This window comes from Lissotriton vulgaris, chromosome 5 (assembly GCF_964263255.1).
Source record: "Lissotriton vulgaris chromosome 5, aLisVul1.2, whole genome shotgun sequence".
Taxonomy (NCBI): domain Eukaryota; kingdom Metazoa; phylum Chordata; class Amphibia; order Caudata; family Salamandridae; genus Lissotriton; species Lissotriton vulgaris.
In genome coordinates this window covers 901,409,451-901,434,916 of record NC_141693.1, presented here as the reverse complement: position 1 = coordinate 901,434,916, position 25,466 = coordinate 901,409,451, and the positions used below count along the sequence as shown (strand labels likewise).

The following is a 25,466-nucleotide window of genomic DNA, read 5'->3' as shown; positions in this document are numbered from 1 at the left end:
GTTGCAGCTGTTCTGTATTCAGGAAATGCAGGATTCTTAACCACAAAAATTGGCTTGCCATTTTCATCAATCACTTAAATGCACTACATCCAACCTTGGAAATGATCTGCCTATCACAAGTCCGGGGTGGTTACCAAATGTCAGTGAAGTCCACCTTGAACCAAGGATTGACCACAATAATGGAAAGCATACCCAAGATATTCAAAGAAGAGACACATTATGGTAGGTCACTATTACTCCAAGGGTCGCATGCCAAAGATACCCATAAATGTCTAAGTCTGCTTCTATGTCAGGGATGGACACAAACATAGATAGGAGTCTACAGCATGGCAAGGAGGCCCAATTTGTGCCACAACCATCATTATGCCAGATGGGGCCTTCAATATATTGGTTCTACTGTAAATGTGCAAACCTTGTGGATGTAATTCTGCATAGCATGTCCTGTTCTGAAGACAACTGGTTATGCAGGACATGCAACTGTTGTAAGGACCCTGGAAGCAGTGAAGCAAAGGGAGAAGGTGGCATAGGGTATATGGAGCCAGGGAAACTGACAGTGTAACAAAAGATAAGGAGATGACAGACAAAGAACACTAGAAGAAAGGATTGTAAAGTAAAAATTAAAAAAAGAAGTGGATACATTTGTCTTAACTACAAGAAAACACAGAAAAAGTAATTGAGATAACATGGTTTAAATCATAAGCTGGGCCTGGAACAAATAGCTCAGAATCAGAATAGTCACAAATTAGAAGATATCCAGATTAAGACAAGCACACAGGTTGTTGGAAGAGCACAAATTCCTTTGCCAGATGAGCGAGCCGCCAGAAGACCAAAAAAAGCTGCCTGGACTACCATAACAAATATGAGTTAGGTAGACGGCTACAAGATTTTAACCTCCCGCACAGTACCACACAGGTACAACACTTTATACAATCAATACACATGGGTTAGGCAGAAAGACAACACAATTTGTCCCACCCCTTTCCTCGCTTTATGGTTTATCACTGTGGGGAAACCCTTAACTCTACAAACCACTTCATACTCCATGGCTGTGACTCTTAGTTATGTATTACATTTTAAATTCTTCTTTATTTGTATTACATTTTCATTCTGAAATAAAATCAATATGAAGACCAGCCCAAAAAAAATAAGTACACAAACTAAGAGTCTGCTTGATGCAGCACAGCTGTCAAAATTACTATCACCTTGTGTGTGTGTATTGCATCCACGACTCTGCAAGCGGGAATGCAATCTGCATTAGAAACTTTAGAGACACCTGTCAGCTGATGATCTAGACAACGGTGAAGTGCCCAGGAAGAAGGACAAAGCCCCCAGATGGGACTCAAGCCTAAAACAAAATCCCTGGTACTGATTTATCAGAAATTCCTCATCTGGATAAATGCATGTAGCTCCCTGGTTTATTTAAAGGTCAGGATTCCCTAGGAATATGCATTTCAGTGACTGAGTCATGCCATACATTCCCTTGTGTCCTCCTGTAAAGGGTATGGACAGGTCTCCTGCATACATGCCAACCCTCCTGATTCAGCGGGAGACTATTCATTTCAAGGCTAGTGCCGCGCCTCCAGATTACTGCATGCAGAAACCTGATTCGCCACTTTGTAAAACTGACAAAATTAAAATGTTGATGCCGGTCATGCACGCTCCAATCTCCCCCTCCAGGAATTACATCGGACATTAATGGTTAACGGTTCGTTCTTAATTCTTGGAGGGGGAAATTAGCCTGTGCAGTGAGGCCCAACTCGATGTTGGCATGGCGGAAGCGGACGGCAAGGTGAGCGAGCTGCTCCAAATGAAAAGATGGTGTGGACAGTGTACTCTTAGATGTCGTCGTGCATGTCTTCTGGTGTGGTCGGATTGCTAGTGACGGCCTGAACGGTCTCCTTCTGGGACTTGTTCTTTGACGAATGGCAGAATTTAGCAAAATGGTTATATTTCCCAAAGGCAAGCACCTTTTACCTCTGACGGGCCATTTAGCTACCGTGTGGGGCAGTCCTCCACAGTATCCACATTCTTTTAATTTTACTTGTGGGTTTTTGGAACAACCGGACTGTGGCGTGGTTGAACTGAATTGACTGGTTCTGTTTTAATTGGTCAGTAGAGGGCGGCCTCCAAATGGGATGCTCAGGCGTTAGTTAGTTCTTGTGACTGGCCAAGGGTCAAAATACCTTAGAGTGATTTCCCTGGACTCTTGAAGAGCAGTATCTATCAGTTTCGCCAATGAGCAGACCTGTATTATTTGACCCCTTATTTCTTCATGTTCATCATGAAAGCCACAGGTGCTTGTCAGTCATTTGAGCAGACAATGGAAGGTGTTTATTGATTCTTCCAGCTTTTGGCGGGCTTGGTGAAACACGAATCGTTCATAATCCCTGTTTGCCATCAGCTCAAAATGTGCTTTAAGAGCCCTAAGTAATGTTGCGTGTGACTTGGGCGTCACTTCAACCAGAGTCTTGTATAATTTGTGAATGTTCTCAGCCTTCCCCCCCTCCCCGCCCCCCCGGTGCAAAAGAAGAGCTCAGTACCTTTCCACCATAATCTCGGCACCCTCAAAATAAAATTGTAGGCATTTCACTCAGTCTTTACATTTGCATGCCAGGGCGGATGACGCGCCATCAACAATAAATGGTTCTATTGCTGTAATTGAGCCCATTAGGTGGCGTGGTCAATCTGGTGGCAGGGATACTTTTCTTGTATATTGGGTTTCCTTGCAGCACGAGCACGGTCATCACGTGATGTTTGGTGCCACAGCTGCCTGTCCAAGGGTGGCTGCCACAGAGTGGCTTGCAGCAGTTTGCCAGTGACATCCTGACAATGGTGGGGGAAATCCTGGTCTATTTTGTCCTTATATGGTCTTATGTGTGGCTACCCTTCCTTGTTTGCACATGCTGATGGGAGTACACTGTGGCAAGGCCTCTCCATCACTTCTCTTGCAGCTGGCCTGAACCTGGGCCTCCCAGCATAGCGTCCGAATGATGCAGGTGGGTGGGGCATGTCCCCTCGCAGAAACAGCCCAGAGGCGCACAAATCGGGGGCACCACGCGGCCATAGAGATGAGAGGCCGGTGTAGCATGGAGACAATGAACACCCATCTCAGGAAGAGCTGGTCCGCCGCACGTCAAGTAGGCCAGGAAGTCTTGATGCAGCTGCGGCAGATGCACATCGCACTAAGCAGGCTGACAACTGGCTGGGGACATGACCGCACACACAGCCTCATAGTGCATGCTTGAAATAGCAGGCGGGCGACTCAAGTGTTAGTAGGCATGTGGTTGGTGGCAGTGAGGCGTGCGTGTGAATACCGGACTCTTCGCCAGTGTAAAGTGGTTGCGACGACACTTAATAGACCCTAGGTTTGTACAGGTTCAAAAATCACCAAAAATAAGAGTGAGGGGTCCTACTCAGCCAAATGGACAGGACACCAAATATAGACACTTCTATCACACAAAAGGATCCCTTTGGACTCTTTGTAAAGCATACACCAATTTCTTGCTCACAGCCACTCATACACCTCTCTTCAACACCAATTCGAAGCCCAAAACATAATATAACAGTACCATATATACTTTATTACAATTCTGATGACATCAGTAGATATAAAAAAAATATTTTAAAACACACGTCTCATCCATGTACATATATTAAAAACATTTCATTTACAAGTCACAGGGAGAATTACTATCATACTTTAAAAACAATAACAACAACCTGCTACAAATCAAAGGTTCCCTAAGTACATTTGATATTACTATCCTTATGTACTGATATACTTTCTTAATCAAAAAACTCTTGTCCAAAACAGGTGTTGTTAAGAGTACTGTTCTCAAAAGAAGCAAAGCGTTTCAGTAGTATTGTATGGTTCACCACCTTCTTCAGGCTTACAAATTTTATTTTATATCTCCCAAAATAGTCATACAAAAGCGATTTCCTGTTCTGGTAAACAGGAGTCTATCAATGGATTCTTTCCTTATATATCAAACAAGAGGGAGACGGAAACAAGCGACCCCAGCCTCACTGACAGAGCTGGTTCAAAGGTCCGTATAGTCTTGGCCACCGGAGCTGTGGTCATCAAAACCGTCTTAAGAGTGAATGTGCACTCAATGAATGGAGTTGCAACTAATCAATTGGTGCTCGAGGTCTCCAGAAACCTGCCGGAAGATCAACGGTGGGGACAACGAAGGTTAGCTAGGCACTTCTTACTCTGGATAAGAAAACAAGTTACTTACCTGTAACTACAGTTATCCAGTATTGGTATCTTTCATAGATTCACATGCCTGAATCATTCCCCGTTGCGAGGCAGGAGTTCCATGGTAAAAAATACAAAAGCAATGCCTTAGTAAAGCAGTAGTAGGCTAAAAGAAAAGCCCACAGGCCTAAAACTTAGTAGCCTATCTACCTCATAGGAAAATAACAAAAAAATAGTTCCAACCAATCAGCTACCAGCACCCTCTAGAACCTTACCAGAAGAGGCTGTTCTCCTCAGATTTTCTCAACGTCGAAGAGGTGGACTTTACCTTTGTCATCGATGGAACTGTCGTTGACGAGCTTGACGTGGACGCTGTTGTCGACGGAGGTTTAGATAATGAACTCTTCGTCAACGAATCCTTCGCCACACTAGATTTCTTTGAAGTGGAGATCTTAGAAGACACAATAGGCAAAGAAATGGCCGTAGTAGAGACTGTAGCCATAGATAGAGGAGCAGCAGAAGTCACAGAGACCGTATGAGAGGAAACCAGAGTAAGAGTTTTAACCTGGATTTTACTCACGGTTCTGGGGGCTGAAGGCCTTTTAGAAACCTCAGAGGACGGAGACAGCGTTGACCCAGAGGATAGTTTGGGAGACCACTGTGACTGGTCAGGAACTTCATGAGAAGCCTTGTGATGCTTTGTTCTCTCACTGGAAGGGCTGTCATGAGATCTAGCCCTCTTGCTAGATGTCGAGGCCTTGTCATCCTCCTCTGCCGAGGAAGACTTCAACCACAAAAGCAGCCTTACTTCCCTGTCCCTAATAGTTTTAGCAGGGAAGGTCCGGCAGATTCTACAATCCTTAACAACATGTTTAGGATGTAGACAGTAGATGCAGTCCTTGTGCTGATCATCCACATGGACCCTCTTCTTCTCACAGGTCCTGTAAGCTCTGTCAGACATTTTGAAGAACAAAGTTGAAGAAACTGAGTAGGCACTCAGGGAGACTCCCTTCCACACGACGTGCGGTGAAAATCTGAGGAGAACAGCCTCTGCTGGGAAGGTTCTAGAGGGTGCTGATAGCTGATTGGTTGGAACTATTTTTAGTTCTTTTCATATAATGAGGTAGATAGGCTACTATGTTTTAGGCCTATGGGCTTTTCATTTAGCCTACTACTGTTTTACTCAGCCATTGCTTTTGTATTTCTTACCATGGCACTCCCGCCTCGGCGACGGGGAATGATTCAGGCATGTGGCTCTATAAAAGATACCACAATACTGGATAAAATTTGTTAGCCTGAAGAAGGTGGTGAACCATACAATACTACCGTAACGCATCACTTCTTTTAAGAACAGTACTCTAACAACAACTGTTTTGGACAGGAGTTTTTTGATTAAGAAAGTATATCAGTACATTAGGATAGTAATATCACATCTTATGTACTTAAGGAACCTTTGATTTGTAGCAGGTTGTTGTTATTGTTTTTAAAGTATGATAGTAATTCTTCCTGTGAATTGTAAATGAAATGTTTTAATATATGTACATGGATGAGACAGTGTGTGTTTTTTAAAAACATTTTTTTATAGCCATTGATATCATCAGAATTGTAATAAAGTATATATGATACTGTTATGTTATGGGCTTCGAATTGGTGTTGATGAGAGGTGTATGAGTGGGTGTGAGCAAGAAATTGGTGTATGGTTTACAAAGAGTCCAAAGGGATCCTTTTGTGTTATAGCAGGTTCAATAATGACACTGAGCCACTAGTCAGATTTAATGCCTTACTTGGCCATGCACACGGGCTTTTATTAACCCTGTGAGTGGAACGCAGGAATTAACCAAAATCCCAACGTACGTGGGTGACAACTTTAGGACCACCAGCGGTGTGCAGCGAAGTGATACAGTACAGTGTAGACATCACCCCTCCACACAATTAAGACTCCAATCCTGTGGCGGAAGTGAGAATCTCATGAAGCCGTTAGCAGCTGCTGAGACCAAAGACTGTTTTTGATTTCCAGAGTTGTATTTGCCGGGGACATCAGCATTTAGTGTGTTAATTACCAATGAAAAAGCTGAATTTTGTTAACAGAATTAAAGAATTATCACAGCTCAACTGGTAGAAAAGGATAAGCTTATCACATTGCCCTTGAATGCGGCGCTGGAAGGAGACCGCGTAAATATCCCATTAAATAATTCAGCATCAGTTACTTTTTCCAAGAATCAATGATTAATGTCTGCTGGCTACAAAAGGTTAACTCAGTAAAAGTATCACTGACCGTCCGTATACCGGTTTCAGGAAGACAGACATTAGATATGGGACCTGTGCAAAAGTCTTTTTGCATTGGAACAGATGAGGAGGACAGGCGGGCTGGCTGCCAGGCCAGTCTGTTCACAGCTTACCGGCTTGTCCTTAATGGTGGGGCTCGATACACACAGGTACAGTTTCCCATCTTCTTCGAGGCAGGCATCTATCAGTGCTTGCACTGAGCTCTCTTCCTGGAACAGTAGGAAGGCGTAACCTTAAAAAGGGCAAAAAAAGATTCCAGTTAGATGTCTTTGCTGCTTCCATTAAAGGAATATTATCAACTTAATGTCGAACAACTGGCTCGAGAACTAAGCTTCAAACTTTTCAAAATGTGTGACTGGGTCGCTCGGTAGAGTGCCCTTCAGGCTAAACAACTTTTCACCCGAAACCGGATTATATGACGTGTGAGACGCAATACTTTTTTCTATGCACAATTAAAAAAATATATTGTGTGTCCGAATGTGGGCAAGGACAAAAAGTAATTGAGTTTTGCAGCTTGAAACAAGGGACAACATTCATTATAACAGGCTTATAGCATTAGCAACTTGCGAATCTTGGAAGGGGGTTGTGTCGATGCTATCGTAACAGATAATCAAGATAAAGCGCCTACGGAGGAGGGACAATGTTAACCTCAAGTATGAATAAGGCACCCAAATAGAATATGAAAAATCAACATTTAAAGAAAATAAATCCGCTGGAGTCAGAAGTAAATCATAAACCATAAAAGTTTATTACAATAATTCAAGGTACAATGCAGAAGGCATACATAATATTTAAAATGTATATCAAATGAAAATAGGAAATGAGCATAAGGCTCAATTAAATGCAGCAAAACAATATCATGAAGTCAAGGCAAAAATATTATAAGTCCAAAGTCTGATAAGAATCAACAAGGGTTCAGTCACTATTCTGTACAGGACAGTCAGTCCATTCTCCGGGAGGCTCTAAGGAAGGAACAAATAAGAACATGTAGAGCAGCGGTCATTAAATGTCTCGGAGGATCGTCAATTCCTCTGTCCTGTAGAGCCATAATACTATGGAAAATCGCAGCAAAAGAACTGGTAAAATGCGACCCTGCCAAGCAGCCAATTAATTAGCAGATTTTTTCCAAATGCATTGTTATATTCGTCATTATTTTTAAAATAATAAGTATCTCCTTATTCAGACATCAACCTCAAACCTTTTTAGGTTTTTAAAAAAAAATGTATATTCTAAAGCATGGTGTTTTATGATGGTTGTCCATCCTTTTATGATTTTTTTAATGAATCAAATAAAAGTATATTTGACTTGACAACAAGGGTTCAGTCACTAGAGTTGGGGCAAACCAGATTGGCTTACCTCCATAATGTAAAATTTATTCTAATGGATAACGCACTGTCAGCATAAGGTGAGCAAAGTTAAACAAATGAAAATACAGACTTACACAACGTCACCTGCTGCCACTATCCTAGACCTATCTCCCAACTGAATATTAATATGACCTCTTCTGACCTAATGTCATCGGATGTGGCAGAATAAATCTAGTTAAAAAAACAACGGAAGTCCCATACCGCTCCTAAAGCCTGGCAGGGATGCAACGGATGTAAGGTCCTATCGCCCGCTGTCCATGCTGACGGTGGATTACAAGATTCTGAGCCGAATCCTAGCCACCAGGCTGGCCCCGCACATGACGGGCTTGGTACACAGTGACCAAGCCGGGTTTATACCCACGAGGAGCACGGCGCTGAATATTCGCCGCCTGGTGGGTATAATGGACGCCATCTTGGACGGGGATGGGGCAACGGCGGTCCTATCGGTGGACATCGAGAAGGCATTTGATAGTTTAGAATGGTCTTTCCTGGATGGTGTGTTAGAGAGGTTTGGCATGGGAGAGGGGTTCCGCCGGTGGACGAGGGTCTTATATGCCTCGGCGACGGCGAGGGTGCGCTTGGGCGGTCTGGTGTCTGCGGCGTATCCGGTGGGTAGGGGCACGCGACAGGGGTGCTCCCTATCCCCCCTGTTTTTTGCTCTGGCGATGGAGCCTTTGGCGGTCCATGCGCGGTCGGGCGACAGGTACGCGGGGATAGCCAGCGGCGGACAGTGGCATTATATATCGTTATATGCGGATGACCTGCTCCTGTACCTCGCCGATACGGCGCGGGCCTTGGACGGAGCGATGGACCTGCTGTCAGAGTTTGGTCGGCTATCGGGCCTAAAGGTCAATTGTGCGAAGACTTGTGTGTTCCCGCTGAGAGCGGGAACGCCCACCCCTGGTAGCGATCTGGGTGTGGTCTGGGAGCCATCTTGTTTCACCTATCTGGGAGTCCGCATCTACCACGCGACTACGGACCTATTGGAGGGTAACATCGGTCGATGTGTCCGGGCGCTGAGGGGCAGCTTGTCCTTCTGGTCGACTCTCCCGCTGACGGTTCTGGGTAGGATCGCACTTTTGAAAATGGTGGCACTCGCCCGGTTCCTCTACTGCTTCCGGACGTTGCCCGTCTGGATTCCTCAGGGGATCTTTCGAGACCTGAGGTCAATGATTATTGGCTTCCTATGGGGGCATGGCCGCCGCAGAGTGGCGCTGAGCACGCTACTTCGCCCCAAGATAGAGGGGGGCATGGCTGTGCCCGATTTTGAGCTGTATTATCTGGCGGCGCAGTTACAGGTCCTCACGCAGAACGTGGCCAGGGTGTTTAGGGGTCCGGAGGAGGACCGAGACCGGGGGATGCAACGCCATGTGCTGTCCTATATTATCATGCAACAGAGGCTCGAGTTGCGGGGCCTCACTATGGAGGAACGGACACTCCGGTTGTGCTGGCAGAGGAGCCTTCGGAGAGCGAAGGCGACGCGGCCTTATGCACCGGAGATCCCGATCGGCATGCTGACGGCCTTGCCGCATGGGGGAGATTGGTCCCCATTGCTGGATTGGGAGGAGGCGGGACTGCAGGTAGTGGGCGACCTGTACATAGATGGGGCTTTAGCACCGTTCAAGGCACTTCGGGAACAGTTTGGGCTGCCCGACGGGGGGTTCCTCCTGCACGCGGAGGTGGTGGCTGCTATACAGAAGCACTGGAAAGGGGGGCTCATGGAACCGACAACGACTATGGCGTGCCAGTATGTGGTAATGGCGGCGGGTACGTTCAAAGCTGTGACATGCCTCCATAATAGGATGCTGAATGAGGGATTGGAACCGCTCCAGGGGCTCAAGACTAAATGGGAGGAGAGTGTGGGCCGGCCCATACCGGACACGGTATGGGGCCACATCTTGCGGCGCACGTGGAAGGGCACGAGAAATGCGCGCTTCCAGCAAGTGCATTTCTATGTGCTTCATAGGGCCTACTTAACCCCTGAGAAGATACAGCGGTACTTTCAGGTACCGGATGCCCGATGCCCAGGGTGTTCGTCTCCGGGAGCGGACATGGACCATTTGTTCTGGGGGTGCTCGCACTTGGAGGCCTACTGGGCGGAGGTGGGGGACCTCCTGAACGAAGTGACTGACAGGAAGGTGGAATTCGATATGGCGGCATGCCTGTTGCTCTGGTTCCCGCACACCAAACACACCAAGGTGACAAGCAAATTTATTGATCTGGGTCTGATACTGGCGCAAAGGGAAATATCGTGGCATTGGAAGTCCAGGGGGGGTCCCTCACTGCGTAGATGGAAGAATGAATTGCTGCGGTGGTCTGACTGCGAGAGTGTGCTCCGGATGAAGCAGGCTGTCAAGATTGGGAATGAGAAGGCATTGGATGCGGCGCGTGCATGGGAGTTAGTGGTGCAGGCTTTGCGTGATTCTTTGGTGGAGGATGAGGACGATGGGAATTAGGCCAGCGGACACTGCGGGGCGAACACAAACAGAATCATAATCCACACTGTAGTGGAACCATCCAACGCATCGGAACGAGGCATACACCTTCAGCAGTTGCCAGGGGGGGGGGGGGGCTTTGGGGGGGTTAGTTTAATGGGAGTTTGGGGTGGGTCGGATGCCACATAGATGGTCGCCCGCTGGGGCACCTTGAATCTAATAGGAGGGTGGGGTACTGTGCGGAGTGAGGAATGGCTGGGGGAAGCGGCCAGGCATGATAGACCTACAGCGCTCGGGGCAGGTCCCGACAAGGGCGGTACCACTGATCACCACCGGGATGGCAGACGGGAGCGATGTTGAGGGTGGGGGGGGGGTAAAAGCAGATACGTAAAACGATGTATCAACCATGGTCCCTATGGGACGTGCACCGTGATGTTTTCCTATTGAGTGGAGTATTATGCCGCCCGGCCTCCGGGATGCGGGCTGAATGGCTGTGTACGATCTGTGTTTTACTATTGACCGGGGGGACGTCACGGGTGAACTGGCTGACTAATTGTATCCTGTGGTTTCTAACTCTGCAATAAAAATATATTAAAAAAAAAAAAACAACGGAAGTCCCATAAATGAATGGATACAAAGTGTTATTGGCTGGAAGAGCCTTACATTTTGCGAAAGGGTTTCTCCATAGTTCTTTGAGAACAGCATGCCAATACAGAACACCATTTCACACTTGCTGCGTTGCAAACTCTAAAATGGAAGTTAGTCCAAACTTGAACATACTATAGTCAAGTACAGACAAATACAGTTTAATCAAGTGCAGTGTTTTCGTTCTAGTGCCTAAAGGTTCAAAACATTAAGTAAACATTTGTATTGAATCAAAATCAATATCAAAAGTTGTATTACTATGCAGGGAAAAAGGAATCCTGCTATATCCGTATATACTGTTGCCTCACAAAAATACCAGCCTGATCAGAATGAGAGCGAAACTGTTTTTAGTGACTTTTTTAGGGTTTCATTTTAACAAATGTCAGAAATGTATTACTATACCATTCAGGGGCACAGGAGTGTGGATGGCGGGTCTAAAGCTGATTCATTTGCATGCAAAATAGTATGAGGGTGCCGTAAACATATTCCAACACCAATACAAAAAAAATGTAATAAAGGTCTCTTAGCGCGCCCCCCCTTCCCCATTACTTACTTTTGGTTGGCTTCATTGTCACTTTTATTTTCATGCTTTTTATTGGTGAGTGTGTGTCGCTACATTAGGGTATTTTTAATGCCCTGACCTGGATCCCTTCACTGTCCAGTAGCTTTGATCTAAGATCTCTGTAATAAAGTATGAATCTTGATAAAGTCAGATAGTTGGTTCCGAGTAGTAACTTTATTTGTTGGTAAGTTACAGGAATCATAGATATATGCAAGATGGAATAAGCTGTAAAGTATGCCCCCCAGGAGCAGGATAACCTTCCTGCTCAGCCTGCAGCTGAAGATAAATTGAAGTAACACTTTGTAGTTGAATAAGGTAATTCATATATAGGTTGAATCCTTGAATCCTTGTTTGCATAATATATTCAGTCAAATTAGTTGGATGAAGCTCAGGTAGATTTGAAGAAGCATCAGGGGTTCAATCCAGGATCGTCGCCAATGTAATAAAGTATGAATCTTGATAAAGTCAGGTAGTTGGTTCCAAGTAGTAACTTTATTTGTTGGTAAGTTACAGGAATCATAGATATATGCAAGATGGAATAAGCTGTAAAGTATGCCCCCACCAGGAGCAGGATAACCTTCCTGCTCAGCCTGCTGTTATCAACTGCCTAAGTTACTGCACACCACATTCCATGCAGTCACTACATTCTAAAGGCATCATAGGCTGAACAAGAGAGAAGGGTAAAGGAAGAAGAAGGGCATGTAAATAACATACAACAATCTCCCTCCTGCACCAAGTCCACCAGGAGGTTAAGTCCGCCCTGGATGTACTGTCTTTCCAGGGTGGGGAGAGGTTGCTGATGATGAAGCATGACAGAATTTTGTGTGTGAGACTTCCTCTTTCATAAGGATGACCTTCCCTCCCTTCAGCACTCGTACAAGGTTTCTGTGATGGTGCAAGTGTGACTAATTGAATGTTTACTTTCAGGCAAGAACACTAATTGTGCTTTCTACCTGTAGCGGCTGAATTTTTTGTGGTAAAAGGCTTCATTATGTCGATGTGTTTATATCTTCCCCGGAGCATGGACCAAATACTGATTTATTTCTTGATTAGTGTTCTTCCTCTGTTTGCGCTCTGATTGTGGTCCTTTTTTTGGTTATACGTGTAAAACAACCTGATTAGAAGTTTATTTTACACAGTTTTATATAGCACAACCCTGACCCGAATCGGGTATCAGAGTGCTTTACCAGTTGCATTACATGAGGACACATTCATTTTTGTTAGGCATGGGGAGATTAAGTGATTTGCCCAGCATCACAGGATGTTGTGTGTCTCTGCCGTGACTCGAACCCAGTTCCCCAGAAGTTAGTGAGAACTTTCTAGCATGCAAATTACTTTACATGGTAAAGCTATTTTTGCAAAGCGTGTAAACAAGCAATAAATCACTTTATGCTAAAACCTAATTTTCATGCAATGTTTTCTTTGACCAGTAAGCGTGGAAACATTAATGTTTTGAAAACAACACATGACAAAGGGGCATGAAAGAATTATCTCTGGCAGTGTGTGAGGAGATGCAAGCAGCACCCACAACAGATATTGCTAGCGGAGAAGCCATTTCCTGTCACTCTCTGGATTGCATGGACACTCTGCACAAGGAGCATTTTAAGTAAAGAGCTGCCCCTACAACTGAGTCCTCCAAGCAGAAACATTGAACAGCCTCTACAATGGAGCATTAGAAGTTCACTTCTGTACAAATGATGTAGTCTCTGATTACAAATCTACTTTGCCTAGGGTATTAAAATAAAGAGCTTTAGATTTTATTTCTTTGTCATATCTACTGTCCCTTTAGTTTTTTTTTATTTCGTTTTTAGTGTTGATTCGGAGAGGGCAAGAACTTCAAAAAGACATGCCTGCTTCGTAACTATCCATAAATAATTGGCAAAAAGTCTGTATTATGAAGTTGCATTGCCAATCTGATCCAACCACCATCTCACAAACATTACTATGCTGCTTTACAGCTCGATTATTAGTTTGTGGTAATCATGTGACAGTTCATTTAGAATCTTCAGCATTTATTTTACAGAGACATTTTACATAATACACGCTCACAAGCCATCTCATATACTCCAGCATTTCATTAGAATTTTGTGTATGTCTTCTACTTTACTGTGAAGTTCTGCTATGCAGTCAAGACTGATGCCAGTATTCCCACCATGAAAGGCTCCTAGAAGCTGAGCTAGTAGAAGATGTTCAACAGCTGTGAGGTTTTATTTTGCGTTTTCTAGTTTTGGAAAGGGATTCTTTTTAAAATTCTCACCGAAATGTGAAAAATCTTTTTTCTTGCTAACTTCCAAAAAGAAGAGATATTTGGATTCATTAAATCAACGGGCTTTGAAAGACTTTTAGCTTGAACAAGTTCTGTTTGCACTGGGCTCGGTCTGTCAAGGATCAGGGTGTGGTATAATGAATAAATTGTTACCTTGGATAAGGATGGAGCAGGCCATTTCCCAGACATTTGAAAGAAACACACAAGAGACTTGCAACCATACAGGAATTCTAAGACTGAGCAGATATGATCCTTTCTTCTGGTATAAACTGTAATCTTTAAATTTGCCTTCTGGATTCCACACCACAAGGGGTCCTAGCACCCTGACGCTCTTCTCATCTTGGATAGTCTTCAGAGGTTGCCGGTCTACTCGAGCCTCACTCGGTGGCCAGGGTTCACTGAAGGAAAACTGTTGGGCTGAGTATGGGTTTCACTAAAGACGGCATGCAGGTTGTAGAATGGAGAGCCGGGAACGGTCTGCAGTGCACCAGAGTGATGACAGAACCAGCGCGGCTTGTGGAGCATGCACTGCAGGGTCGAGTGGAGCTGCGCCTGAGTGAGAATTTACCAAGGCACTGGGAGCATCTCTTCTTGATGTAAAAGTTGTGAAAAGCCTACTTTTATATATACTTATAAAAAGTTTGAGAGTGATGTAGAAGTAGCTGAAGGAAGCTTATCGAAAGTGACTGATAGATGGAGCATGAGAGCTTGAAAACTCATCTTGATGTGGATGTTGCTTGTCCCTCAAGCACACTTGCTTCTATATCATGACCTTGCTGACTCTGGTGTGAACAATTTGTTCCATGTTGAAGAGCTTACTGATCAGCTGCATTGTGAGCAAGGCGCTTTTGGATTCATCAGCTGAAGAAACTTCGGTCTTTTGATAAGGCTTCCAGCGGCTGGGCTGTGCTGGTCTGGTCGGTGATTCGTTTTATTTTGTAGCCGTGCCCTATAACTAATTAGCAACAGATGCACATTTCTGTGGCACACATCTTAATAGATTGAAGGTTCCTCAGAGTTTTGTCAATCTGTGAGTGAAGAAGGAGGCAACCACAGAAGGACAAGTGATCTATGACTGATTCCTCGAGGGGGAGAGGTGTTATGTTCTTTGTTTTAACATGTCCTTTGGCAGAGGATGGAAGGCTCCCACGAAACAGCAGCAGTGAGCATCTTACAGTTGGTTTGTGCCTATGATAAATACATTTGGACTTTATGAAATTGTAAATGAAATATGTACACACTAATAATCCAACTGTCATTGTACACAAATTAAGGAACACTTACAGGGCAAATTGAAAACTGTTACTCAGGGTGTGAATTTGTAATCTGATGTATCTGTATCTCTTTTACATTAAAAAGAGCATAAATAGGGGTTTGGCTGAATAATCAAGGGTACACAATCCAAAGTTAGAAGGTCGCTTCCTATTGTATATACTTGCTATACCATGGTAAGGTATAACTCAAAAAAGGTAGATTTACTACACTAACAAGTGTTCCATTGACGAATATGCGCTCTGTTCTGACCAGTTGCGCCGTGCCGTGCCTAATCACGCCCCTCTAGACCAAGTGCAGAGATCGCCGAGATCACCGACCGCCGAATCGCCGAAGCACAGTGTGGTGTGGAGCAAGGAGCGCGGGGAAACGGCGCAGGAGACACAGAGTAAGCCCGTGTTCAACGGACCCTTGCTGCAGGCGGACAAACGGGATAGCCGACACAGACCTCCTCCCCAGCCGCGGATTGTGGCGGGGTCGGCGGGGAGGGGCTGAGAGTGACGAGGGGAGCGGGAGCCGTGCGGGAGCCGCTGCGAGCAGGGAGACTCGCCAAGTGCGTGGTGCCATTGTGAAGGCAACCACTGCAGAGAACACAGCGGACCGCGAGCTACCAAGCAGCCCCACCCTGGCAGACTCGTATAACAAGCTGGATCAGCCGAGTACGTAAGACAGCCCATCGTGAAGCCTCGGAGCCGGAAGCAGGCAACAAAGGGAGTGGAATTTACGCTCCAGCCCACAAAAGAAAGCATAAACAACTTCAGAAAATACCTTTAGAGAAGTCGGAGATTTAATCTTGGCAGAAACATAAGCGGGGCAAGGCAGCAAGGCAGCAGGCGGAAGGCAACTGAGGCAGAACAGAGGTAAGTGAGCATTTTTTACTAAAAGAAATAATTAAGTGTACCACCTTAGTATAACAGTTCCTGCCTAGGAATGGCACCCAAAAGAGGCCAAAAATTACCAGATGAACATGGAAGGAGTAAATCATTGGAAGGCTCAAAATCCCTGAATGAAAGCCAGGAAAGCCTTGCATCATCTACGGAAAATAATAAAGGGTTACGAAAGAAAAAGAAAGTCAAAAGAGCAACGAAGACTGCCCAGAAGGCAAAAAGAAATGCGTTACTTACCTGTAACAGCAGTTATCCAGTATTGGTGTCTTTCATAGATTCACATGCCTGAATCATTCCCCGTCGTCGAGACGGGAGCCTCCGGTAAATAAAAAAGTAATGTCCATAGACATACATGGAGAGAAAGGGTCCAAGGGTCTCCCCTTAGTAGCCTTTCCTTGTCCTTATGTAAAAAGGACCAAACTGACATAGTCAGCCAATCAGCTCCGACCTCCCTCTAGAACCTTCCTGGGAGGAGCCTCAGTCCCTCAGATTTTCGTACGCACCCAGCTAGGTTTGGCGTAGTATAGTTCCGAGAGGGAAGTGAGTCCTTCCAGGGGAGGCGGGAGGGTTGCATGTGAATCTATGAAAGACACCAATACTGGATAACTGCTGTTACAGGTAAGTAACGCATTTCTTATCCAGTATTAGGGGTGTCTTTCATAGATTCACATGCCTGAATCAGAGTAGCTAGCAATCATAGTAGCACATTTGTAAAACAGAGTTGCTCTGCCGTCATAGTAGATAATGCATATAATATCATACAATAAAGAGACAGCTTAGACATAATCTCATCAGAGCAATAATGTGCATACCTGGAAGGCGGGATGTAGGAAGGCTCACCTTACTGAAAGAGATGGCGAAGCACCGCCTGGCCCACTGCCGCATCCTTCTGGAGTTTGATATCCAGGCAGTAGTGTCTTGAGAAAGTATGTGGTGACTTCCAAGTCGCCGCTCTGCAGATGTCCAGGATCGGCACTCCAGCAAACAGTGCTGCCGACGTAGACATCGCTCTGGTTGAGTGAGCCAGAACACGGTCATTCAAAGGCCGGCCGGCCTTTTCGTGGCAGAAGGAAATCGCCGAGGAGATCCATCTGGAGATGCTTTGCTTCGTGAGGGGTAGGCCCATTCGTGGCCTGCTGTATGCCACGAACAGCTGTGAGGATTTCCTGAGATCCTTAGTCTTGTCCAGGTAGAACTTCAGGCACCTCATAAGGTCCAAAGAATGCAGCGACCTTTCCGCTGCTGTGGAAGGGTTGGCGAAGAATGACCTAAGGACCAAAGGTTCGTTGAGATGGAAGTCCGAAGGTACCTTTGGAATGAACCTAGGGTTTGGTCGCAGTATCACCCTATCATGTCTGAATTGTAGATATGGTTCTTGAATGGACAAGGCTTGCAGCTCGCTAACCCTTCTGGCCGAAGTTAGAGCGAGCAAGAGCGCTGTTTTCCATGAGAGGTGTTGAAGCGATGCCCTGTGAATGGGCTCAAACGGGTGACGCATGAGCTGGTTGAGTACCAGGTTAAGCTGCCATGTGGGAGGTCCTTTGAGGAATTGCTTGACTAGCCGACTAGACCACAGAGAAGGTCCTGTGACCGTTCTGGTGAATCTCGAGATTGCTGCCAGGTGAACTTTGATGGACGCATGCGCCAGTCCCGACTGGGCCAAATGCAGGAGGTATGGTAATATCTGTTCAGGTGTGATGGTGAGGGGCCGTAAGCCCTGGTCTGAGCACCATATGCAGAACCTCTTCCATTTGAGACAGTAGGTCTTGTTCGTGCTATCTGCTCTTGCTTTGGCTAGTACATCCCTGCAGTCTTGTGGGATATTTAGGCTACCGAACTCTCTGTGCTCAGGAGCCAGGCTGATAATTTGAGCGATTGGAGGTTCGGGTGTTGCACTTGCCCGTTGGACATCGTCAGTAGGGCTGGGTGTTGGTTCAGGCGAATCGGTGATTTGATGGAGAGTCGAAGCAGATCCGAGAACCAGTGTTGCCTCGGCCAGGACGGGGCAATCAGGATCAGGGTGCATGGTTCCGCTTTCATTTTTCTGAGGAGCCGTGGAATCATCGGGAATGGAGGAAAGGCGTATGCAAAGACGCTGTACCATCCGATGGAGAACGCATTTCCTAGTGATCCTGGTTGGGGATGCCAACTTGCGTAGCTCGGGCATTTGGCGTTCCTCTTGGTGGCAAAGAGGTCGATGTTTGGGACTCCCCAAAGAGAGAAGATGTGAGTGAGGGCGCTGTCCGATAGTTCCCACTCGTGGGAGAGGGATTTTTGCCTGCTCAGGGCGTCCGCGATGGTATTGTCCTTTCCCGGGACATATTCCGCTTTGAGTTGGATTTCGTGTAGCACCAGCCAGTTCCAGATCGTCTGTGATTCGCGTGAGAGCGAGAGCGAACGCGTTCCCCCTTGTTTGTTTAGATAGTGCATCGTCGTGGTGTTGTCCGTCCTGACGAGCACTGGGGATTTCTGGATGCGGGGTAGGAAGGCTTGAAGAGCCAGAAACACTGCTCTCAGCTCCAAGAGGTTTATATGGAGCGATTGCTCTTGAGAGTTCCATTTGCCGCTGATCTGTAGGTCCTGGAGCACTGCGCCCCATCCCTCTAGGGAGGCGTCCGTTGTTATCACCAGCGGTGATGCTGGGAGGAGAAACGGTAAGCCCACGGTCAGATTTTGGCGACGTGTCCACCATTGTAGAGCTTTTGAAATTTTCGGTGTGATCCGAAGGATGTCTTCGAAGGAGCCAGTGCTTTGGGTCCATTGGCTCACGAGTGCCTCCTGCAAGGGCCGCATTCTGAGCCTGCAGTGCGGGATGAGGAGTATGCAGGAAGACATCATCCCCAGGAGGGAGGTGTAAGTCCGAACTTTCAGGTGCTTTGTCTTTGCCACAGCCGTGGCCAGAGATAAGATCTTGTCTGTCCTCTCTTTTGAGGGGAAGGCTTTCGTGCACACTGTGTCCAACATGGCCCCTAGGAAGGTAATTTTTGTTGCGGGGACCATGCATGATTTCTTGAGATTGAGCGTCAATCCCAGATTTTGAAAGAGATTGGTGCAGGCGTTGGAGGACGTGACCGCGTCCCCAGGTGAGGGTGCTTTCACCAGCCAGTCGTCTAAGTAGGGGAAGATCTGGTGGCCCAGTTGGCGCAGGAAGGCTGCCACTGGCGCAAGGCATTTCGTGAATATGCGCGGCGCGGACTTGAGGCCGAACGGCAGGACTTTGAACTGATAGTGACGGCCCGCCACCTCGAATCTTAGGAATTTCCGGTGATTTTTGAGGATGGGGATGTGGTAGTATGCATCCTGGAGATCCAGTGACACCATGAAATCTCCTTTCTCTAGAATGCCCAGGATTTCCTGAATCGTCACCATCCTGAACGATTGGCTCCGCAGGAAGGTGTTGAGTCCCCGGAGATCCAGGATGGGTCTCCACTTGTTTTCTTTTTGTTGTACAAGAAAGAAGTGGGAGTAAAATCCTTTCCCCTTCGAGGATGACGGAACCCTTTCGATTGCTCCTTTTTGTAGCATTTTCGAAAGTTCCTTCAGAAGCAGGCGTGGATGTTTGTGTGTCCGTCTGCGTGGAGGGGTATTGGGAGGGATGGAGGTGAATTCGAGAGAGTGGCCGAATCGAATAATTTGAAGAACCCACCGGTCCGTGGTGATGTACTGCCAATTGTGAAGGAAATGGGTCAGCTTTCCTCCAATTTGAAAGGATGGAGATGGTGTTTGGACTGGCTGGAGTAGGCGGTCACTGGCGGCCGCCAGCGCCCCTCTTGGTATTTTTACCTCTGTAGGACGATCTTCCGAATGAAGATTGTCGGCCCTGCTGTTGCTTGTTTTGGTACTGGCCTTTGTGATTGTACGAGAACGAGGACGAGGACCTGTTTTGATATGAGCCTCGATAGGAGGACTGACCTCTGGGCCTGTTGCCCCGAAAGGACTGGTTTCTAGACTGCAGAGAGCCCAGTGCCCTTGCCGTGTCTGTGTCCTTCTTAATGGCCTGTAGGGCCTCGTCGACCTTTACTCCAAACAGGTGCTGGCCGTCGAAGGGCATGTCCAGAACCTTTGCCTGAACTTCTTGGCGGAATGAAGTCGCTTTGAGCCATCCCTGGCGTCTCAGTACAGCAGCTCCCGCAAGTTGACGGAAGCCTGTCATGGCTGCGTCGATAGCACAGTCTATGAGTTCCGCTGCAGAAGATTGACCTTCCACGAGGAGCGCTTTCACCTCACCCTGGACGTCATCAGGTAGTTCCTTTACGTAAGGGGCAATGTCCTCCCACAGCTGGCGATTGTAACGCCCCAGCAAGGCAATGGAGTTGGCCACCTTGATGGACATGGCCGATGTGGATGTGAAACGTTTACCAATCGTGTCCAGTTTCCTGCCCTCTTTGTCCGGGGGAGCGGACAGTGGTGAGGAAGGGTTGCGGGAGTTTTTCTGGGCCGCCTGCGTCACTACCGAGTCCGGTTTGGGGTGACCATTAAGGCAAGCCGCTGCAGTGAGTGGTGCCCTGTATTTCTTATCTAGGCGTGGGACCACCGCCAGCACAGAAGCAGGAGTTAGCATCAACTTCTTTCCCTGTCCCCACAAAAATTCTATGATCGGAACAGCTTTTGCAGATTTTTGAGGCTGTTCCTTAAAGTCGTGCAGGAAACAGTCCGTTTCCGTGGATTCCACCACCATGTGGAATCTCTTCGCCGCTCTCTCCACCAGCTTGTGGAAGCCCGCAATGTCCACCGGTGGGGAGTCCGCTTGGCGTGGTTGTGGTGAAGCTGGGGATGATGTTATATATTCGTCCTCATCATCCTGGTCCGAGTGGTCTGAGTGAACCTCCTGGACCTCCCCTTCCTCCAGTTCTTCCTCTTCCTCTTCTTCGTCCGAAGAAACCACCACTTGAGGCTGGACTTCTTGGTGGGTTTGATGGTGAGGATGAGGGCGTTCCGGTGCGGACACCTGTACTTGAGCTGGAGGTGTCTGATCTCCCTTGTCCCCTGGTGTGGGACTCTCAGGCGCATGACCGCCTCTGCTAGGCTCCGGAAAGCGTCGCTTGTAGTCTTGCACAAGAAGTTTTAAGTCATCCACCAGGGTCGCTGGTAAGCATATCATGGGGGTGACTTCGGTGCGGACACTGGCTTGGACGGAGTGTTCCTGATAGGTGAATTCCTCCTGTTCCTCATCAGTGCTTTGGCATTTTATGTGAAGGTCTGAGACTGAAGTAGCGGGATCCAGATGGTCATCCTCTTCGGATTCCTCGCTTTGGAAAATTTCTTGAGGTGGTTGCTTTTCCACCTTGCTTGGAGACGTTGTTTCCGGGGTAATTAGTGGCTTGCCCGGTTTGCCAGACTGAATGGTAGAGCTTGTAGTCGTCGAGGGGACCGTCGACGGTGGTAGCATCATGGACGGTGCCTCCACCAGTTTTGATTTTTTCCATGGTTCATTCGACGACGAATCGCCCGTCGACGGTGTCGTCGTCGAGTCCGTCGACGGAGCCTTTGGTGTCGTCGTCGACGGTGTCTTCGTCGACGATGTCTTCGTCGACGGGGTCTTCGTCGACGGGGTCGTCGCCGACGAGCCTCTCGTCGACCGGGTCGTCGACGAGGTCTTCGTCGACGGTGGGGTGGACGAAGGGATCTTGGTCGTCGACGACTGCGAAGTCGTCGTCTTCATCGACGGTGCCTTCGTAGACGATGGTCTCGTCGACGAGTCTCTCGTCGACACTCTCGTCGTCGCCGGTTTTGACGACGATGGGCTCGTCGCTGGTGCCGGCGTCGTCGACGGTGCAGTCTTCGTTGTCGACATGGTCTTTGTCGTCGACGGCGATGATGTCAGGAGAATAATTGAAGAAACAGGCCTACCTGAAGATGAGGAGGAAGTAGTCATCGTCGTCGAAGCTGAGGGCGACGATGCTGATGTGGTAGACACTGTGGTTTTGACTGAAGTAGTCCTCTGGCTTTGTCTAGAGGACGGAGCAGGCATTTTAAAGGTTTTATCCTCCTTAACAGACACTGAGGATGACGCAGATCTCGCCTCTGAAGACTTTTTGTGGGTCTTCGTAGGAGGAGTGTCTGAGGGGCCCGGGGAAGCTTCCCTTGGCCTCTTGTTTGAGACAGCAGAAGTTCTGGAAACGCTGCTCACAGAGGACTCCAGATTGTCTCTGTTCTTAAGCCTGTCCAACCAAATCAGAAGGCGACCTTCTCTGTCTCTCACAGTCTTTTTTGGAAAAGACCGACAGATTGTGCATTTCTCCGAATTATGGTCCGGGTAAAGGCAATACAGGCACAGGTCGTGCCTATCATCCACATGTATTCTTTTCTTGCTGCAGGAAGAGCAGGCCCTGAACAGGGCTTTCTTCCCCGAGTCAGACATGGAAAAGGCAGTATAAACACACACTTACTTCAGGGATAGTGTGTTGAAGAAGTCCTTGAAGAGTTTTTAGGTTCAGAGAACACTTCCAAGAAAGTTTGTTGAATTTAGAAGAATCCTGAGGAGAGCTCAGGCAGGAGACTCCCTAGCACAACGTGCGGTAGAAAATCTGAGGGACTGAGGCTCCTCCCAGGAAGGTTCTAGAGGGAGGTCGGAGCTGATTGGCTGACTATGTCAGTTTGGTCCTTTTTACATAAGGACAAGGAAAGGCTACTAAGGGGAGACCCTTGGACCCTTTCTCTCCATGTATGTCTATGGACATTACTTTTTTATTTACCGGAGGCTCCCGTCTCGACGACGGGGAATGATTCAGGCATGTGAATCTATGAAAGACACCCCTAATACTGGATAAAAGGAGGTAATCAAACAACCATCAAACAGAAAGAGAACACAGCAGCGTTAAAATCTATAAAGGAATTCGTAGGCAAACACTAAAGAACATTAAACCCAGCAATATCGTCTGTTTTAGATGAAGAAATAGTGGAAATTGGCGGAGAAATCGGTGAAAAATTAGGCTCGCCAGATGAAAACCAGAGACGGTCAAACAAAGGAGATCTCCAGGAAGAAGCCAATCCTGATAACGAGGAAGTCGGTGTGAACCGTAGATCCTTAAACCGGACACTACAGAGCCAAAATCACCAAATCTCGGCGCCTCGCCTATCATCATCACCAAAGATGTTCTCCTTGATGTCAGTAGGGACCGAAGACCACAGGGGAAACGATGACCAGAACCTGAGTATCATCTGGGGAGGAGCACCTGACCAACTTCAACAACAGCAACCACGACAAAAATCCCCAACACAGCAAGAGTGCTTAAGGACAAGCTACCCAGCGATCCCAATCAGAAATACCACACAGGACTCGGTGCTCTCTGAAACTCCTACATCCTCACTGATGGAGTTAATCTTGTTAATGCAGAGAGCGCTCCAAGGAATCCTGGAAGTAACCCTATCAAACAACGGAGTGATGAAGGCACAGAAACAACATTTAAAGAAAATAGAAGAAGAACTCGGAGAAATAAAGTGCCAATTGCCAAGTAGGGTAATGCCAACAGACACAGTCCCACCAAATGAGGAAAGTGACAGGATAGTATCGGAAGAAGAAAGCTTGGTATTACTCGAAAGGATGCCCAAACCTGCAGAACAAGCAGCAAAGGAGGTAGTAGAACCTGTGAACAACGTGTATATATCAAGAAGACCCATGCTGATAAAAAGGCGAGGAGGGTATGTCACACTCGGGACCAGGAACAGGAAGGAAAAAACCAGGAAAATGAACCATGCCGGAATGAGAAAAGAGAAGGAAACAAGGAAGGAGAGGGTGGCCCCAGGATTAAATGCCTTAGCCCCAATATTTATAACACAAAGACCGGTACAGGTGGCGGCAAAAACCCCTATGCCCCCTTAAACTGTGAGAGCACCAAAGAAAAAACAATCTCATAGGGAGGCAACTGAGATTCCCCCCTCCACCCGTATGACGAGACAAAGCGTAAGGCTATTGGATGATCAGGCCACTGAACAAAGGTGTATAAGACCACAGATACATGAAGAACTCAATATAAGAAACAAAAGCCGGAAAGAAGGAAGAACAATCACCAGCCATCAGTTGAACGAAATAAACATGAACTTATACGAGAGAGCTGACAACAAATGGTTATTCCTGGACCTGTTACCAGCAGGGAGGAAAGTAAAGTCTAGAAGAAATACTAACCCCCCGAATAGGGCACAGGTTTTGTCGGCATTTGCAAAATGCGCCAGTCTGAGGGGGATCGGCACTAAAGACCTTCAGCACGTTGGATTTGTAGAAAACAGGCAGGGAAAGGAAATAACAAAAATCACACTATACTCAGACCTGGTAAAAAGGGCAATCCTGAATGCCACAAAGGAGATAACGCATCAGGGACTAAGGATTATCCCAGAGAGAGATATAAAAACCGTGAAAGATAACAATTTCTTAAAACAACATGCCGGGCTCCAGAAGAGACAAGTGATCCTATATAAAGAAACAAAAGGTGATCGAAGCTCTCTGAACATTGTAATTGAAAATACAGGCAATGACTCCTCATGGGGGAACTGGTCGTCTCACAGCACCCCGCGGAGGAAAGTATTGAAAGGAATACAGTGGCTACAGATGAGGAAGGAGAGCTGAGTGACGTCGAATAGGATAGAGGGGGTCCGCAAGATCTAGGTCTCTTATCTTGGAACGTAAATGGGCTAGGCAACGAACAAAAATGGGAATACATAAAGGAATCCATAAATAAAGTAGACATTGCCTGCCTGCAAGAGACCTGGTTATGCGACGATACCCCAACCTTTGACGGTTATGCCCAGATACATCAGCCTGCCATAAAGAAAAATCGTGGGAGGCCTTCTGGGGGTCTGATGACTTTGGTATCAACAAGAGTAATGAGGGAAATAAAACTGTTGAATACAAAATGTAAATGGGTACAATCAAGCAGAATAGAACTCATGACGGTGGATCTAAAATATAAAATGATGATTTTATTGAATGTATACATGCAGTGGGAAAATGGGGAGGAGTATGAAAGGGAAATGAGGTTTTTTAAGGAGGATGTTGACAGTACCTTAGAAAAGTACCCCGCAGACACAATAGTGATATTGGGGGACTTCAACCATAAACTAAACCCAAGAAAGGCTGACCTTTATAATATGGAACAGTTAGAGGTATACGGAATAAACCCGGCAAGGTTCCCAACTGGGGAAACTTCGAAACAAGACCGGGAATTAATACACATCTTAGGAGGCAGGGGTTTTCACTGTGTTAACGGAAGAATAGAGTCAGATACACCGGCAGGAAAAACGTTCATGCAAGGGCAACAGAACTGCCCAATTGACTATATATTCCTGCAGGCCTGGAATTTTCACCAGATAAGAACCTTCAAGTTAATTCAAAAAGAGATGAGTGATCACAAACTCCTCCATATAGTAATAACGGGGGGTAGGAAAGTACAGAGAGAAACAGTGATAAACCAGGCGGTTGAGTACCCCAAACGAGTGACGACACGTCTAACTGAGGAATATCTGGAAAAAGTGAAGGCCACGCAAATAAAAATGGCACCTGACAATTTTGAGAATAAAAAACTGGAATGGTTCATTGTAAAACTAGAAGAACT

General features: G+C 46.7%; 1 protein-coding gene across 9 annotated transcripts in view; it reads right to left on the bottom strand.

Annotated features, from left to right (window-relative positions):
* CPEB3 (cytoplasmic polyadenylation element binding protein 3) overlaps window positions 1-25,466 on the bottom strand; it is a 1,233,156-nt gene that overhangs the window by 112,229 nt on the left and 1,095,461 nt on the right. For all 9 annotated transcript variants that reach the window (XM_086922496.1, XM_086922503.1, XM_086922495.1 and 6 more), the window contains one exon: window positions 6,598-6,716. In XM_086922496.1, the coding sequence (XP_086778622.1) occupies window positions 6,598-6,716 (119 nt within the window). The remainder of the gene's footprint in view (window positions 1-6,597; window positions 6,717-25,466) is intronic.